General features: G+C 37.5%; 2 protein-coding genes across 3 annotated transcripts; one reads left to right on the forward strand and one right to left on the reverse strand.

Moving 5' to 3' along the window:
• The first annotated feature begins 57 nt into the window (after positions 1-57).
• Positions 58-8,253, forward strand: LOC311284091 (uncharacterized protein). Of its 2 annotated transcripts, XM_084398933.1 has the most exons (11): positions 59-295; positions 1,400-1,443; positions 1,548-2,069; positions 2,416-3,105; positions 6,477-6,646; positions 6,732-6,873; positions 7,072-7,129; positions 7,209-7,339; positions 7,491-7,587; positions 7,679-7,784; positions 7,973-8,253. In XM_084398933.1, exons 2-10 carry the CDS (start codon positions 1,406-1,408, stop codon positions 7,775-7,777), a joined length of 1,947 nt encoding a protein of 648 aa, XP_084255059.1. In that variant the 5' UTR covers positions 59-295; positions 1,400-1,405; the 3' UTR covers positions 7,778-7,784; positions 7,973-8,253. The 2 variants fall into 2 exon arrangements, with proteins under 2 accessions (XP_084255058.1, XP_084255059.1); XM_084398932.1 differs by lacking the exon at positions 1,400-1,443 and having other exon boundaries at positions 58-295.
• Positions 8,254-8,567: 314 nt separating this feature from the next.
• lipib (lipase, member Ib) lies at positions 8,568-14,708 on the reverse strand. The gene is made up of 10 exons (XM_084398940.1): positions 14,607-14,708; positions 12,442-12,818; positions 12,250-12,358; positions 12,037-12,138; positions 11,449-11,538; positions 11,060-11,227; positions 9,874-9,963; positions 9,684-9,792; positions 9,427-9,600; positions 8,568-8,949 (listed from the first exon to the last, which is right to left on the reverse strand). The coding sequence occupies exons 1-10, from the start codon at positions 14,656-14,658 to the stop codon at positions 8,874-8,876; spliced, it is 1,347 nt and encodes a 448-aa protein (XP_084255066.1). The 5' UTR covers positions 14,659-14,708; the 3' UTR covers positions 8,568-8,873.
• Positions 14,709-16,264: the final 1,556 nt, after the last annotated feature.

Genomic DNA, 16,264 nt, shown 5'->3' on the forward strand with positions numbered 1-16,264 from the left:
GCTCACACTCGCTGTTGTGAGCTGCTGACGGAAACCATAGAGACGAAAACGAGACATTGGTTCTCTTCCGGGTCAATCTTGTGTGTGGATCGCAGGGTCAAGTTAGTCGTGTGATAAAATACCAAATACGTACATCAACAATCCAACCATTTTTGATTCATCGTACTGATTCTGAAAGCTTCTCAGTCTGTGATGTAATTCGCTGTATGACAGTTTGGTCCTTTTTTTTCCCGCGAGAAACTGGTATTTTGGTGGACGCATCATCTAGCAGTGTGTGGAAGCCATTTCGCGAGGGGTATGTGAGGCTAATACTGATTACTGTAACATTATTCACTGTCGTTGTATTCTATATATGATGTTTATATTTCAATATTCATATCTTTCTCCTTTCTTTAAAATGTTTCATTCATTATTCCATAGTCTAGCATCAGCATTGATCGCATGTAATTTTGTTGTGCAGGCCTTGTAAATAGCCCATGTCGAGGACTTTTAATTATTAATGTAGTGTAATGCGTTACTGTTTCATTTTAAGTGCATTTGAAAACTCAATTCATTGAGTATATAAGTTTTGCAGTATTGATAACACGTGTATTCTGTGGTTTGGAATGGACTTAGTTTGACCCCTTAATAATAAATGTTACGATGGTTTTATTGTAGTAACATTTATTTACTCCAGTTGCTGTGGTATCTTTATGTAAAATTAAATATGTGTTTACTTTTATAGTTTTAACAAAACAATGGGGAAGCGTGAAGGACAAACGGCAACATGGATCTTAAAAGATTGTTTCCTTTTTTTAAAAAAAACAAAATTTGATATTATTAATAAACTTGATCAAATATATTATTTTCAAGAATTGGTATGTGGCATACAAATGGAAAACAGCCCCATAAATATATAATAATAATAATAAACAAAATAATAATAGCTATCATGAATAACCAGAGAAGTAATAGAACATTTTGCATTATTTTTTGGTCAAAATGTGTGGGGAAAGCCATAGGTTAATATTTCTATTTTCAATAGCACTTCAGACCAGTATATCGTTTAAATGTATGATCACATTTAGTGCCTATTTCTATTTTCAATTTTGTATAGATTTTTATACATTTTAAATGTAAAAAAATGCCTGCAGTATTTAATTTTGTGCTACAGTGTTTTGTTGAAAATATTATTGAAACATACTAAATATCTGTTGGAAAAGTGAGGAAGAGTTCTGTGATTTTTATTGAAACTTTTGATTGTAAGGCTGCTATTTTTTTTTTAGAACAAAGGCCAATAAATTTGCTGTAGCCACAAGTAAAACTATAGTTACTATGCAAAAACGATGGTAAATCTTCATAATGGACACCTCGGCTGCATAAATCTGGTCTCATGGCTAACAGTTTCTTGTTTTTCAAGGAAACAATGTCACGTCCGCGTTCGAGATCCCCTATATATTCAAGGTATTTAATCTAAAGTAGATGTTTTGAGTCAGTGTTACACTTTTTAAAAAAAATGTTGCATTGCTGAGTATTAACAGCTTCTTGAACCTCTCGAATACCAACAGAATTCCAACCCTTCATGGGAGGAGAGCGGAAGGATTATTTGGTGACCAGATGCATTCATCGGTACAATCTGATGCATGGAGAAACCCTGAATATGTCAACAAGGTAGAAAGTAACACACACTGGAACAAAGATTCCTATCAAGGAGAACAACATGTCGACCACTGGGCCAAATTTATAGATGCGATAGAGCATGCTCAAAAAAGAGGTCCTTCACCTATGACCAGATACCACATACAGGGTGATGAAGAAAGACAGGCCCATTCTCCAAGGAGGCTGCCCAGGGAGAGGTTACCTTCCCCTGATAACACACGTTTTGGTATGGAAGAGCAATACAGGATGCCGTCGCCAAGCTGGAATAGGAATCAAGGTGTTGAAAAGGAGCTCAGTTCACAGCACAATCACAGAGAATCAAGGGACCGATCTTATCCAAGATATCAAGAAGGAAGAAGACACACGGATTATGGATATCACAATGAAGAACATGGCGATCAGTATCATGAAAGAGGCTCCTTCCCAGATAGGTACAAGAATACAATCCTTTCCCCGCTTCATACGTCTGACGTGGACAGAGAGGAACGAAGAACAGAAGAAAGGATTCAATCACTATCCATCTCATTCAGTGATGGATAAAATTGTTTCTAATTGCATCTGTTACACTATATGCCTTTAATTTTACATTTATTACATTTAATCTTTGTTACTTTTTATTTTGTTCATTCAGATTAGTTTCAGTTAAATGTCATTATTGTCAATTGGAATATATTGATCCAGTTAATTGTATTGTTCACTAAAACGTTGCTAGTAATTAGGTGTTTCTGTAATTTCGTTCTAATCTTGGACAAATGTTACTTGCTTTTTTTAATACAGGTCATCAAAGTCAGATTATAGGGAGCACCACCCTTCTTCTAAAGGATTTTCAGATTTGGGTCTCCAGGATGAGTTCATTGAGCCTCACAGGGGCTTCAGCCCACGTCGTGCACCTGTCATTGTGGAACACGATCATGGAATCACAAAACAAGATTCGAGGAGCCGCGATCCCCCGAAAACAAGTGGCTATCCGAGGAGCAGAGATCCACCTCGGCCAGCTGAAACGCAGAGGAACCGGGAACCTCATCGAGATAGAAGAGACCAAGGTCACCATGCACGTACCTTACAAGATAAACACCCCGGACGACCAAATATTAACCCCCGAGAGGAGTCAAGGAAGAACTACTCTTCTCATGCAAGAGAAAGTCAAGGGAGAGAGCGACCAAAACACATGGATCAATCTAGAATGGAGTCACATTCAAGAGACTCAGAAGGACGGAGGGAAATGAATTTGAGGGATGTGAGTGATATTGATTTGAGGAACAGAGAAAGAGGCTCTGTCCATGAATGGGAGGAAGAGAGACCACAACGGAATCATGGGAGGATAATGGGACAAGAAGAGGTTCGCCAAAGAGCTCCGTATCACAGGAATCGAAACGCTAATGTTGGTCCTGCGCCTAGAATGGATTTCAGTGAACAGGAGACCCTCAAGATCAAGGTGGACATGAGTCGCCCCGTTGGGCAAACCAGGTATAGTATCATTGTCATACCACATTTGGTTAGAGTCAGAAGTTCATGCCTCTTTTCCTGTCCACTGTTGCCAAACCATGAAGACCTGAAGCACAACAATCTACAGCTTGTGAACAACAAGAAGATTCAATGAAAGTGTGGGGTTGAATCCAGAAAAGCCACTGATGAGCCATTTTGTCTATCATCATGTACATGGGTATTGAAGATCATACCAAGATATGGTTATTTCAGGATGGGCAAATTATCCATTGCTAAAATCTGACAACCATTGTTCGAGATTCCCAGGATATCCCGTACGGCTCTGAACAGCTTTAAAAGGGGAAGGATTTGCATACCAGGATACGTCCACTGAAGTTCAGTGTCATCCCTTGTGAATAAAACATTTTTTCTCAAACCATGGAGTATTGGGATGTATTAAGGATTGATCTGACATTTCTGAAGTATTCATCTTGTGCTGTTGTGTTGGCACACAAATGTTTGGATGTGAAAGCTACCAGCCAATCCTTCAAATGTCAGGAACATTGATGACTTCAAGGCTGTGACATGGCTAATGCATCATAAAATGGGACCGGCAGAAGGACAGCAGAAGTTCAACTACATGTGATCATTCACAAGAAAAAGTTTCAGAAGGCATGTGAAGAAACTACAAATGCTGTATAAAATCCCAGGTTGCACAAGAAGTTGGTGGAAGTTACAATGTGCTATTCCTTGACATCAATGCCAAAACGCCTGGGTTTGGGTTCTTCTGTCTTACGTCGTTTGTCATTGGAGAGGATGTGATTTGAATTGCTTTTCAGTGTCACTCTTCATTTAATTGGATGTCACAGGACAGTAAATCCAGCGGGAAAAAACACATCTTCCTGCTGCTAATTCTTGCATGTAAATGGTTCATCAAATGTCTGAAATACTAGACTGCAGTTGCATGGATCTCAACTTAATTTGCTTAAGAACGTGAGGATAATGTACTCCACCAGTTCACCCAGACAAAGGAAAATCAGTCCCCCTATTTTCATCCACTTTTTTGGCTTTTCAAGATGATGTCTCCACCAAAATACCAGTGCCCCACAGGGTCTGAGCTCTTCTACTTTCAGAGCTGTATTGACTTAAGGTAAGTCAGCAACCATACAATTGAATTGAAGTCGTGTAGGTATCCACACGTTTTCCAGATGTCCACAGCGTTCAGACTGTCATTCGCTGCAGATGGTTTTTCTTGTGGGGAAGAAGTATGACCTTATTTGAAAGTAAGAAGATGGGACTGGAGCAGAAAATGTCACACCACAATAAGAAAATTCTTGGATGCGTTTGACTTTCGCCAAGTCGATTTGCTTGTACTATCCCATGTAATAAGTATTTGTTGATGTATTTACCATGGGCAAAAACTGCATATACAAACAAATCTGAAGCAGATGGACAAAGACACAGATTTAACCATGAATAACTTGCATTTATTGATGAAAATCTCATCCAGCGATTATCCATCCTGCGTACTCCAACATGTGGATGCAGCAAAGATGCTTGGGCTGAAGAAGATACCTAATTTTGATGTTTCTGTTGTATAGACCCTACAGCCTTCCCTTCTCGATGAGTTATGAAACCAAAGAAGCATACTCAAAATATTCTACTCAAATGGACAGAGCAACAGGAATGTGATGGGAGACACTCCAAAGTGACTTACATTGTACAGTACCTTCAAGAGTTGACTGTGTTCCCTGCCAAGCAAACCCATGGACTTGGCATTGCTAGTGCCATGCATTACTAGATGAGCTACAGGAACTCTTTCTGCTTTTTGTTTCCGTATTTGGACACGTTTTTTCAATAAATGATGAGAACTCCGTGTACATGGCTGTGTCATGTGAAGACATGTCTTTGGAAGTATTTTACAGTCATTTGCAAGACTCTTCAATACAATTTTGCCATTTTTCCCAAATGCGTACCTGTTATTTTGAAGTATTTTTTTAGAAAGGAGATGTCAGCAAAGAAACAAAGTGTCAATTGTTAATTCCACAAGAATAACTTTTCACAGATGACAATGTTTGAACCATCTGCCAATAGACATTTGATTTTATCTGAAAGACAGCGGATCAGCGAGATTCATCATATCAGATTTGCATACTACAGATCTGCCATATGCCAAGGGAAAGTCCAGGAGCACAGCTGAACTTGAAGGGTGTGTTATTTTATTCAGTGAGGAGGAGAGGGATCTGTGAAGACCCACTGGAGATCTTCAAAACTCGTCTAGAAGTTGATATCGTCGGTTCAATGCATCCATTGCATTTCTCAAGCTCACAATCAAGATTTTGCACTACAAGGAAACATACCTTACGATCACGTTTGAGATTTGTTGTCTGATCGGTCACCGCGTGTTGACAATCTGGAACAAATGAGTTTACTGAAGGACCCTCTGATGAATGGAAATGCACAATGACAGTGAGAGGAGAGGCATGAACTTCGACCTGCCATATTTATTATGTATCGTCAAATTTATTATATGATAGATAAATTAAGGTTGATCAGACCAAAATTTTAATCTTGAGCACACGACTCGAATTGAATTAATCTGAATACTGTAAACTGCAGTTTTCAGACCAAAATCGGTATCTTGAATTTTCTATATGTGTGCCTGCTTTGTATTCACTGGATCACAGTGAATCAACGGTTTACACGACAAAACTTTTTATGCATTTTGGCTGTTCTTTAACTTTTGAAAACATGTTTCAAAGTGCAAGTTTTTGAAAACGATACCGTTATCGTCTTCGTGTAAACTACAAAAATGCTAATTTGTGAAAGCAGTGATGTCATGCGTATTACTGTAGGTGTTCAGTTTATAGGCACATAGTTGTTGTTTTTTCTACAAAGTAATATCGCCAACTACTGGCCTGGCATGAATATTACAGCGTTTTTAGCCGGACTCATGTGATTGGGGATCTTTTTGACAAAGTTGTCACCTGTACAAGAAAAACGTAAAGAAGAGCGTTTTTTTCCGCTTTTTTGTACATAGTTGTCGTGTAAACACCCTGAGTTTCCAGGTTTTAAAGTTGCTTTCCAAAAAAGGAGACCACTTTTTAATTTCACTGAAAGAGGTGTTTTAGATTAATCTAAGTAGTGCTGGTGAATTTGCAGATAAAAGGTATTATATGACCAGACCAGTTGTTTTTCATTAAAATAAACATTGCCATGTTTATGGTTAATATGGTAGTAATACTGAACTTTTGCACCCGAGTTTTGTACCTGATTTTATTCCAACAGGAGTAGTAAGCAATAACTTTTCTAAAACATGTATTTATTTATAAGTATTATAGTCTGATTCATTTGAAAATGTAAAGCTGTAATGTATCCTTATATCTCTGTATGTCATGTGACCTCTTGTTCAGTCATTTAGGATATTCTTCAGATAGGCAGTTATCATTGGACTTAGTCAATGTGGGTCGACAACGCCTTGATTTCCTGCCCATGCTGGAGCATTCTGGGACTTATAGGGAATCAGCGGTGCATTCTGGGACATTTGCCCAAGAGATCATCACCCTTGTGCATCAAGTTAAAGGTTAGGAACCAGTGGATTAGCCTGGTAGCATATGATGTATCTTACATAGCACAGAATTGATTTTGGTTAACCGTTTGCTTTGCAGAAAGCTACTTTAGGGGCCAAGGCATCACACTTAATCAACGATTTGCAAATGAACAGTATTATTCACTCCAGGATGAGTTTAAGCAAGAGGAAGAGGAGGACGAGGAGGAGGAGATGGGGAATGTGAGACCGGTCATGAATAGGTACACATGCCAATTATTTAGTTTTTTTATTCATAAGTGAAGCTTGCAAAGGTAAGCATCACTGTTTTTTTTATTGTTATTTATATTTAAGATTAAAGATTTAATCACCACCTTTTTCTAAATTTTAGTCCTTAGCTTGTAACTTGTGCCAAACCTTTTGCGGTACAGAAATGACTTTTTTTTTTTCTCTTATTGTAGGCAGCTCGGAATGGCTTCATCAAAAACTCAGATCTTCTGCAACATAGGGGCGGATCCAGTAAGTTGATATTTTTCAGGTCAATCAAAATCAACTGAATTAAAAAAAATGTTGGTTCAAATGTAGATTCTTTTGATAGCTTCAGAGGCGACAGCTTGTCCCTGACCCTAGTGACCTCAGATATGACCTGGAACGAAGAAGACAGCAGCGACTGGAGGGTGTGAAGATCACCATTGCTGGGGGAAGCTTAGCTCAAAGGGCTCCTGACAGGTATGGACTGAAAAGTGTTTAATATATCTAATAGATTAAATATTTGTATGCAACATCTCAACCAATCATATTTTCTGCATTGAACAAATACAAAATTGTGTGCTTGGCATCCGCATCTCCCATGATTTGAAATGTTAATGTCTTTCCAAAGTCATGAGAGTGAGCTTCCCTACATGAGTGACGATGCTGAGGAGGCGGAAGAGAACTTTATATGGTCTGAACAAGAACGTGAGCATCCAAGGCAGTGGGTGAGTCTTAGTCTGTTTTTTGTCAATGTGGAGCACATCTATTTTTAAAAAAGTTTGATTGGTCAAACTATGACGCTTTTTGGCCCTCCAGGATGGTCCTCGTCAAAGAATGCCACAACCTAGCAGACAAAACTTCAATCCAAGGGGGAATTCCAATCGAATTAGCAGACCACGTGGACGCAGGACTTGAAATAGTGGTGAGGAAACTGTATGTGTATACGTGTGTGTGTGTGTTTTTATATATATCTCACACACACACACAATAAATATATCTACTCTATATGTTGTTATACATTTTTGTCTGACTTTCAAACAGAAGAATTTTATCTAGTGTACATTGGCTCTTCATTTTTCTGTTCTCTATATTTTGTCTTTTCACCTGTAGGTGGCAGTGAGCAAGGAGAAAATCGGCATCTCAAATCTGAGGTCACTTGCGCACGACACAATGTTTTTCTGTTTTGATATTAGAACCACTAAAACCTTTAAATTCTGAAGCTTCAGATAACTTTATGTACATGTCACTGATCTTTTTTTTTTTATCCATTTTTGATTCACCTACTATTTGTTTGAGACGAGCTGTTGTTGTATAGAAACCGCTTGTAAACATTGTTTGTTTTGAGGATTGTAAAGAATAAAATAGGTTATTAAAAATTACATATCACCTTGGAGATGTTTCCCTGCTATAATCCTAAAACATTGCTATTCTTTATTGTCAGTTGACTAGAGTTTAGATTTTGATTTATGATATTCCATCATTTACAAGGCACTAATTTCAATTAATTCAAAACAATTCATACAAATGCAATCACAAATTTCATAACAGTATGCAAATACAGACTTTTTTGTTGTACCACCTTCATGTATGATGCTAAATAGTTTCATATTCACTGTATTCTGCTGTGTGAACTCAAAGTAGAAGTTCTTCTGTAAATAAAATCATTTGGTGCCAAAATGTTTTCAAATGAAGCTTCGGGTGTTTTCAGTCCACATAATTTATTTTACAAAAGAATGCAAAAACTGTACATGTAAAACAGATATACAATTAAATATTTTGTTTATATTGGTATTGTTTAAAACAAAACTATACAGGAAGGGTCAGAATTTGATATTGTAAAACTGCACTTTAATTCTACTGGAATATGTGTCTGGTATAACATAGGTTTATACTAGTCCACAAAAGAATCACAGTAGTAATCTCACAGAAAAGGCACTAAAAGTTGTTAAACTTTTTAGACCCTCTTAAAATGTCTGTATTAGTTCAGGCATTCCGATGTGATTTTTCAAGGTTAATGACAGGGCAAAGCTTTGAAAGACACCTCCGCATTCTCCTCCAATATAATGTCATATCGACACATTAGTGCCCTGTTGGGGACAAGAGCAACATGATTAAATGCCTGTTTTTTGCCTGAGTGCATTACAATCATATACTACCGTTCAAAAGATTTTTTTTTAATGAATGAATACTTCTATTCTGCAAGGATGCGTAAGTTAGTGAAACATTAGTAAAAACTTTTCAAATGAATCCCAATCTTTTGAACTCTAATTATCAAGAAATCCAAAAAGAATATAGATATGCATCATGATTTACACAGAAGCAGCACAACTGATTTCAACACTGATAATAGTAAGAAATGAACACTGAAGACTGGAGTAATGATACATTGCATTTTTAAATATATTACAATAGTGAATAGTTCTTTCAAATTGTAATGATATTTCACAAAATCACTATTTTTACTGTATTTTAAATGCACCTATGCTGAGCATAAGAGACTTAAACTTTTGAGTGGCAGTGTATGAGCAGTAACTCAGAAAAGCAAATGTTGTGTGGTTATTCACCTGTTTGGATTTTCCAGTGGAGTTATCCGAATACGGAGCAGCCTTATCTTGTATCGAGGTCCAATCACATTCCCAGTGACAATCCGTAAAGATATTTTCTGAATTGGATATAGATCCTCATCAAACTGGGCCAGTAGTCGAGTGGATGTATACTGCTCAAACCTCAACAGCTTACTGAGCAAAACATACAGAATAAGCATTACAGAATGGCAAGTCAAAGTCTGAAGGAGATAAACTCATTACTTCAGTTTACATACTTATCCATCTTGGCCTCTATTACGTTTTTTCCGTTGTGCAGTCGGAGTATGACCACCCCCCACCGTAGAAACTGGTTCCAGGTTACTAGGTCCACTCTGTAGCTTGTTTCTGAAATAAGAAATCAGAATATTGCACAAAATGCCTTTGAGAAAACTTCTGCAATGAGCCGTTATAGTGCTGATAACTCACTGCTGTAGGGAAGCTCTGCCGTAGTTGAGAAATATGCTCTTGTTTGCCCTAACCTCAAGAGAGTATCCTTCCACGGGTTCATGTCATAACCTGAGGAAAAAGGTTAGATAACAGTTAGTTATGGTCTTCAGATCTGATTGGCTGAGTGAGTTTCCAAGAGTGTTGATAGCACAGTGATTTAGTAGTAGCATTAGCAGGTATTTGTGATTGTGTTTGATTTATAAGATAAAGTTATGACTGCAGTCGATGATGAGGCCGAAACCAGCACAAGTAGACTTTGACTAGTTAATTTTACGTGCTATTTTATTTATCGGTTATATTGAGGAGACCTTTTTGAAGGATTTTGGTTTACGTATGGCTGTTTTAAATACTTGAGCTTAACTTTTTAATGTTGTTTATATGTCTATGTGGTTTAAAAAAAAAAAAAATGCTTTAAGACATAATATGTGCAAGTTCATAAGTCAACACCTTTGTTGAGTATTTTCTGCAGTGAAAAACTTTCAAAAACGCGGTTTGAAATCGCGTCACAAACTACCTTATCCGTATTCCGTAACCAATCACGACAAAGTGCCGGCGGGCTTTAGCATATCATCATTACTATGCTGCTGAGCAGGAGAGTCTCAGGTTATCCCTGTATATTTTTCTGTTGAAATGAAAAATCGGGTACATTTAGCAATATAGCGGGTGAATTATGTATATTGCGATGTTATTATGAACTGCCTTTCTCCACTGACGTTTTTAGACGGCAGCTGTTTGACTCCGAGGTGGCGAACGGGAACATGAGCTGTGTAACATTAGCAACACACTAATTTATCTGTTTGATAACGTAGTCAAGCCAAAGGCTAATAATATTAATAACTGTTATGTGTCCAACATGTTAGAGAGCGATACATAAAACGCATCACCATTCTGATACATCGACTTGTAGATGACCCTGTTTGAATAAGTGGAGGTGGGGCTCATTTGCATATTAATTAATTCACGTAACGTTATACTAAATGAATTTGGGAAATGTTTTTGTTGGCAGAACAAAAAAAAGTAACTGCAAATATTGTGTCTAAAATATAAGTTACTCTGTATATTAATTTATTGAACTGTTGTATAAAAGCAAAATCACACTTGAAATCTTTACTCAGTATTCATATTTGCCTTGAATATTGTTAATTACTAAATAAACTGTATTTACCCAGAACAGGACAGGTCGCAGGCTTAAAGGTCTCACACTGCAAACACTGGCCACTGAGGAAGTCGCTGTACGAGGAACACGGGTATGCTGTAAGGTTACAGGTGTGATTCAGAGCACACAGGTACAGGAAAACAGACCTCTGGTGATCACACACAAAATAAGATTTCCCTGTGGAGAACAGAAGGAGTGAGATTAGATCTTAGCCCTGTTAGCAAAACCTTATAATGAACTCAATCCCATTGGGAGGATTGCATCATTTGATTATGACAGAATCTAAATTGCACAGCCAACATTTTGCATTTTGGGTTTATTTGAAGAGCATTCATTAATCATTAATTATTTGGATCTCAGCCCTGACTTCTCCCAAAAGTTAATCTTAACATACTGACCCGAGAAGATGGTCTTGGGACATCCAGGCTGATCTAATCCTCCATTGGCATAGAAATCAATATGGCCATGGGTTCCTCTAAGGCCAAAGGCTGTCACAGGAAACAGTGTTTGAGTGTGGGATTGTTAGGCTATGTTTGGAATAGCATATATGTAGTTCTATTTTAGTATTTTTAATCTAGAACATACTGTTCACAATGTGGAGATTTTCTGTATGCATGGAATAACTGTTTGACCTTAAACATTTGCAAGAACGTGAAGTTTACAACAAATATTCAATGCAATGCATTGATCTGACCTTCCATTTCTAATGTGACAAATTACCCCAGATTTAAAAAAAAATTAATTGGATTTTTTGTTTTTTATATGATGATTGTATCACACTCACTTAGTTAAATGCAACATAGTTAAAATTATGTGACAACAAAATAGAATACAACTTTTTGAAGAAAAAAAACAATCAAACATTGTAGCATACATTAAACTGCAAAGTATTAGTTTTCCATTCTGAACATATAATAGATAATATAAACAAATAATATATATTTTTTATTCTTTGGTATCATTAGCCACAAATGTATTATACTTACAATTCATATCTGTGTGCAGCACATCTACAAACTGGGCATCAGTTGGATCAAGGCGGTCCTCAGGGGGAACACTGGCAAACATTGGCCCTGCTGGGTCTAGACCTAGAGTTGACCAGGTGAAACATTTAGCAAACGAAATTTATTAGACAAGATTAACTAACTGAAGATGTTACGACTGGTTTTGTTTCATTGGCTCATATTCCTGAGTCTCACCTGTGATTCTGCCCACTCGTCCTCCCAGCATCGCACCAATGAACCCGGCAACGTGTGCACCCAGGCTGACGCCAATCAGGTGGATGGAGTCAAGAGATGCTCCCTCTTTCTGATTGGAACACAATATTTTCAGCACATTCAATAATTTGGCATACATTACTAACCAAAGCAATTTCAGACCACTGACCCTACCTCCATGCTTTCTATCAAGCCTGTGATGTTCACAGCTGTACCCCGCGTGTTGGCTACAGCCGTGAAGTAGTTGAGGTTGGCCGCCCCTCTGTTCCAGTCCACTACCAGGATGTTCATGTCCTTCTGTGCCGCTAATAAGTGCACAATGTGGTTGATCCAGATAGGCGGTGCCCCTGTGGGTCGGTACCCGTGTATGACAAAGGTAGTGGGCCTGGTTACATTAAACAGGGGTTCTTGAGTGAAGTTGTGGTGGGGAAGCTCCTGACCGCACTCGAGGTTTGCGCGAGTGTAGAGCAGCAGCCGCACATCCAGATTGGTCCCTATGAAAGACTCATGGAAATCCAGATCGGTGAAGTTGTCACACTCACTGTCCTCACCTAATGACATAATGACAGTGTTAATTACTGAACCAACTTAAACGAATGTTGCTTTGGCAGCTGAAATAAAAATGACTAAAAGCTATATAGGAATATTAAGAAAAAAACAAAAAAATAATTACAAAAGTGCATTGGAAAATTACTGAAACTGAAACTTTAAAAAAAAAAATATATAAAAATAAAAGTTAAAAATAATAAACGTTATAATAGTATAGTAATAATAATACTAAAACAACATTCCAGCACAGACAGAGGATCATAAGTGGCATTTATTTTAAAGAAATATTGTAACACATTTCAAGCAAAATATAAAAGAAGCTTGTTGAAGCAAATTATACAACAATATTTCCTTTTAAATAAAGACAAAGTATTTGGATACTTCCTAATTAAGCCTCAGTCACATTAGACAGCAATTCAATTAGCTAAGACAACTTTTAAGGGGTATTTGTTGCCTGTTTAGAAATTACAGAAAAATTATTTTGCATCTTATTCACAAATATGTTAAATAATATATTTTAAATTAGGCTGCATATCACACAATATTAACATTTTCCTTTCTTTGTGTTCATTTAGCCTACAGTTAGCCAGCTAAAAGCTAGTTGGCTCTTTTGATTAGCTATAAAAAATATATCCATAACACACTGTTTTTGATCAGACATTGAGGAGGTTAAAAATGTCAAAAATGGTCCAGATAAATTAAGTACATTCTGAGAATAATGTTGCATCCTTTGTTTGCATATGCCATTTGTTGTTCTATTATTGCATTGAAATTCATCCATGATTCCCTTTGTTTCATCATAAAATCTTAGTTGATCGTTTAAACATATTCCCAGTCCCAGCTCCTCTGAAAACTGAATAATAATTAATTTTGTTCTGTAGCCTACATTTAGAATATTCACAAAAGTCAGTAATCGCTGTCCTTTCCCTCTCTTGTTCTTTCCCGAAATTGACACAGACTGATCCTCAAGTGAAGTAAGCCTGGATTTTAGCGACCCACTTGCTGTTCAATCTTGCTGTGCGCCCGTCCTCTCCACTAAACATCAAAGTTTCATGCTTCCATTTTTTTCGTCAATCTGCACTACATCCTTTTGGTCATCCTGTAGATCATATGATGTGTCACTGTCCACCACATATGTAAGGCATGTAACCTCTCATGTTTTCCTTGTAGATTTCCGACCATAGAGGTCATCTTTGCTCTGTAATTAGCCTGCAAGTAAGTCACAATTGGATCATGCTTCTATAAAAAAGCAGATCATCCCACCTCTCCTTCCACATGTTTCTCTGCCCTCTCCCCTTTCCCCAATAGAAAGATCTGAGATGATTACAGGTGTCAGTCACATGAGCTGGATGGGGGATTGTTGTATTTAACCCTCTTTCACACTGATCTGCTATTTCTGCCATCTAGAGTTAATGACTACGTTACTGAGATAACATTGGTAAATATAGGCCACAAATGAATCCTCAAGTCCTTGGATTCTGCTGTTTTCTGGTCCTAGACACAATAATTATTCTAAGGTAATCTCTTTCAGACCCCAGACAGACACAACATGAAGATTAAACCCCATATTGAAGCTCATCACACAGTTGAATAAAAGAAGACTCACAAAATGTTAAATCAGAAATGAAAAACATCCCAGGTTAAATATGCCTCAATTTTTTTGTAAAAAAACAAACTAAAACTAAATCTTTCTCAAAACTAATTTTCCAAGTTCCCAATCAAAGTCACCGGATCAAACGTTTAACCAAATTAAATTGGTGTAATCTGTAGAGTCATGTCCTATCTCTTACCTTTACAAAGCATAAAGATGCTCATTAAAGTCAGGAAACTCCACATTGACATCCTTAACACAAGATGTGAGAGAGATAGACTCGAGGAACATCAAGAAGACTAAGAAACAACATTAGAGAATGTGTAGTAAAGAAAAGAGCCCATGGAGGAGGAGTTGTGGGTGGGGCGAAGGAGATTGGATGAAATCACACATGCTCACCCTGTGGTTAGTGTCACAATGTGGTTAAGTCAGCAGGCCAGCTTAGGACTTCCAGAAGTTTACAGAAAAGAAACATTTAGTGATGACCAAACAACCTTACAGGGATAGTTCGCCCAAAAATAAAATTACAGTCATTTACTCACCCTCATGTTGTGACTTTCTTTCTTTCTTTCTTAGAATACTGAAGATATTTTGAACGATGCCTAAAGGTCCGTTCACACCGAGAACGTTAACTATAAAGACAACTACCGGAATATTAGCGTCCACGCCAGCGGACGATATTGTTCTGTTTATTCTAAGCGCGTGCTTGTCTGTCGCTTAAAGGCTCGAGCTCATTACAGTAGGATGGATTCTGATCAGCTCTCAATATTTATCATCACCCAGATGAAATCATTTTGAAAGTCATTCAAATGATATTGTTTCACTGTGCCGTCATCGTTATAGCTGTGCTGTGAACTGCTATTCTTTAATATTGAGAACAATTTATAGAACTACATATTTATATGTCAATACAATGAAAATCAATAGGGTCCAGTGTTGTTTGAACCTCCATGTTCTTCAAAATATCTTCTCTTGTGTTCCACAGAAGAAAGACATATAGGTTTGAAACGACATGAAGGCGAGTAAAAGATGACATAATTTTAATTTGTGGGTGAACTAAAATCTTTTTTAGATTTTTTTTCTCTATGGTCAGGTTTATTTTGCCCTCCAGTTGTTTTGTTCCGCATCAAAGGTCACAATTAGAGGAGTGGTTCTCCTTCCAAACTCTAGTAAAAGGGCCACATCAGCACAGATATTCATAGTACATCAGACACAAGCTGTGGTTTACCAAAATATACCCTGTCAGCCAATACACACGTCATTTTCATATTGCACCCATCTAGTTGAGCATCGGGGGCATATAGTTGTAATAGTCTCCATAGAGAAGCAATGATCCAGAGTACATGTAACGTTCCTCTGCTTCCCTGCTGAGTGCCTTAAAACCTTGTTTCCTCCAAAACGATGCCATGCATGAAATTAGAAATGAGAGCATCATGACAGTGTGTCTTTGGGGTTAAGGGTCAGAACAGAAGCTGTTTTTGTCTACGCGCGGTTGAAACAGATTAGATGCCAGATTACAGTAACTCTACTAAACTGTCCACCCATTCCTGCATCTGATGCAGTCAATCCTATTATGGTGCTCACTGATCAGGGCTCATTGTACCCATTTTTTTCTGCATCGGGCTGACAGATTAACTGTAAGTCTTCTCTCAGCGCTAAGAGTTTAAAGAGTCATACTGTCATGGTTCTTGCATGTTCACTGTTTATGCGTGTTCTTCTGTCTTTGAGATTAACAGGCTACATGCATACCCAATGAGATTTACATCTTAAAAGATTACTTTAATATAAAATAATCCAAGAAGCTATACGATCAGAGTATAATAGAAGAACTTAGTTATAATATTTGTTAGATTTAAT

This window comes from Rutilus rutilus (genome assembly GCF_951802725.1).
Source record: "Rutilus rutilus genome assembly, chromosome: 24".
NCBI classification, from domain to species: Eukaryota; Metazoa; Chordata; class Actinopteri; order Cypriniformes; family Leuciscidae; genus Rutilus; species Rutilus rutilus.

Excerpts from the sequence above, each read along its gene's own strand:
- LOC311284091 (XM_084398932.1), top strand. The coding sequence starts at position 207 with ATGACAGTTTGGTCCTTTTTTTTCCCGCGAGAAACTGGTATTTTGGTG. Across the intron at positions 296-1,547 it reads TGGAAGCCATTTCGCGAGGG|AATTCCAACCCTTCATGGGA; the intron begins GTATGTGAGGCT and ends GAATACCAACAG. Across the intron at positions 2,070-2,415 it reads AGAGGCTCCTTCCCAGATAG|GTCATCAAAGTCAGATTATA; the intron begins GTACAAGAATAC and ends TTTTTAATACAG.
- lipib (XM_084398940.1), bottom strand. The coding sequence starts at position 14,658 with ATGTCAATGTGGAGTTTCCTGACTTTAATGAGCATCTTTATGCTTTGT. Across the intron at positions 9,793-9,873 it reads GGCAGAGCTTCCCTACAGCA|AAACAAGCTACAGAGTGGAC; the intron begins GTGAGTTATCAG and ends TTCTTATTTCAG. Across the intron at positions 8,950-9,426 it reads CCACTGGAAAATCCAAACAG|GGCACTAATGTGTCGATATG; the intron begins GTGAATAACCAC and ends TGTCCCCAACAG.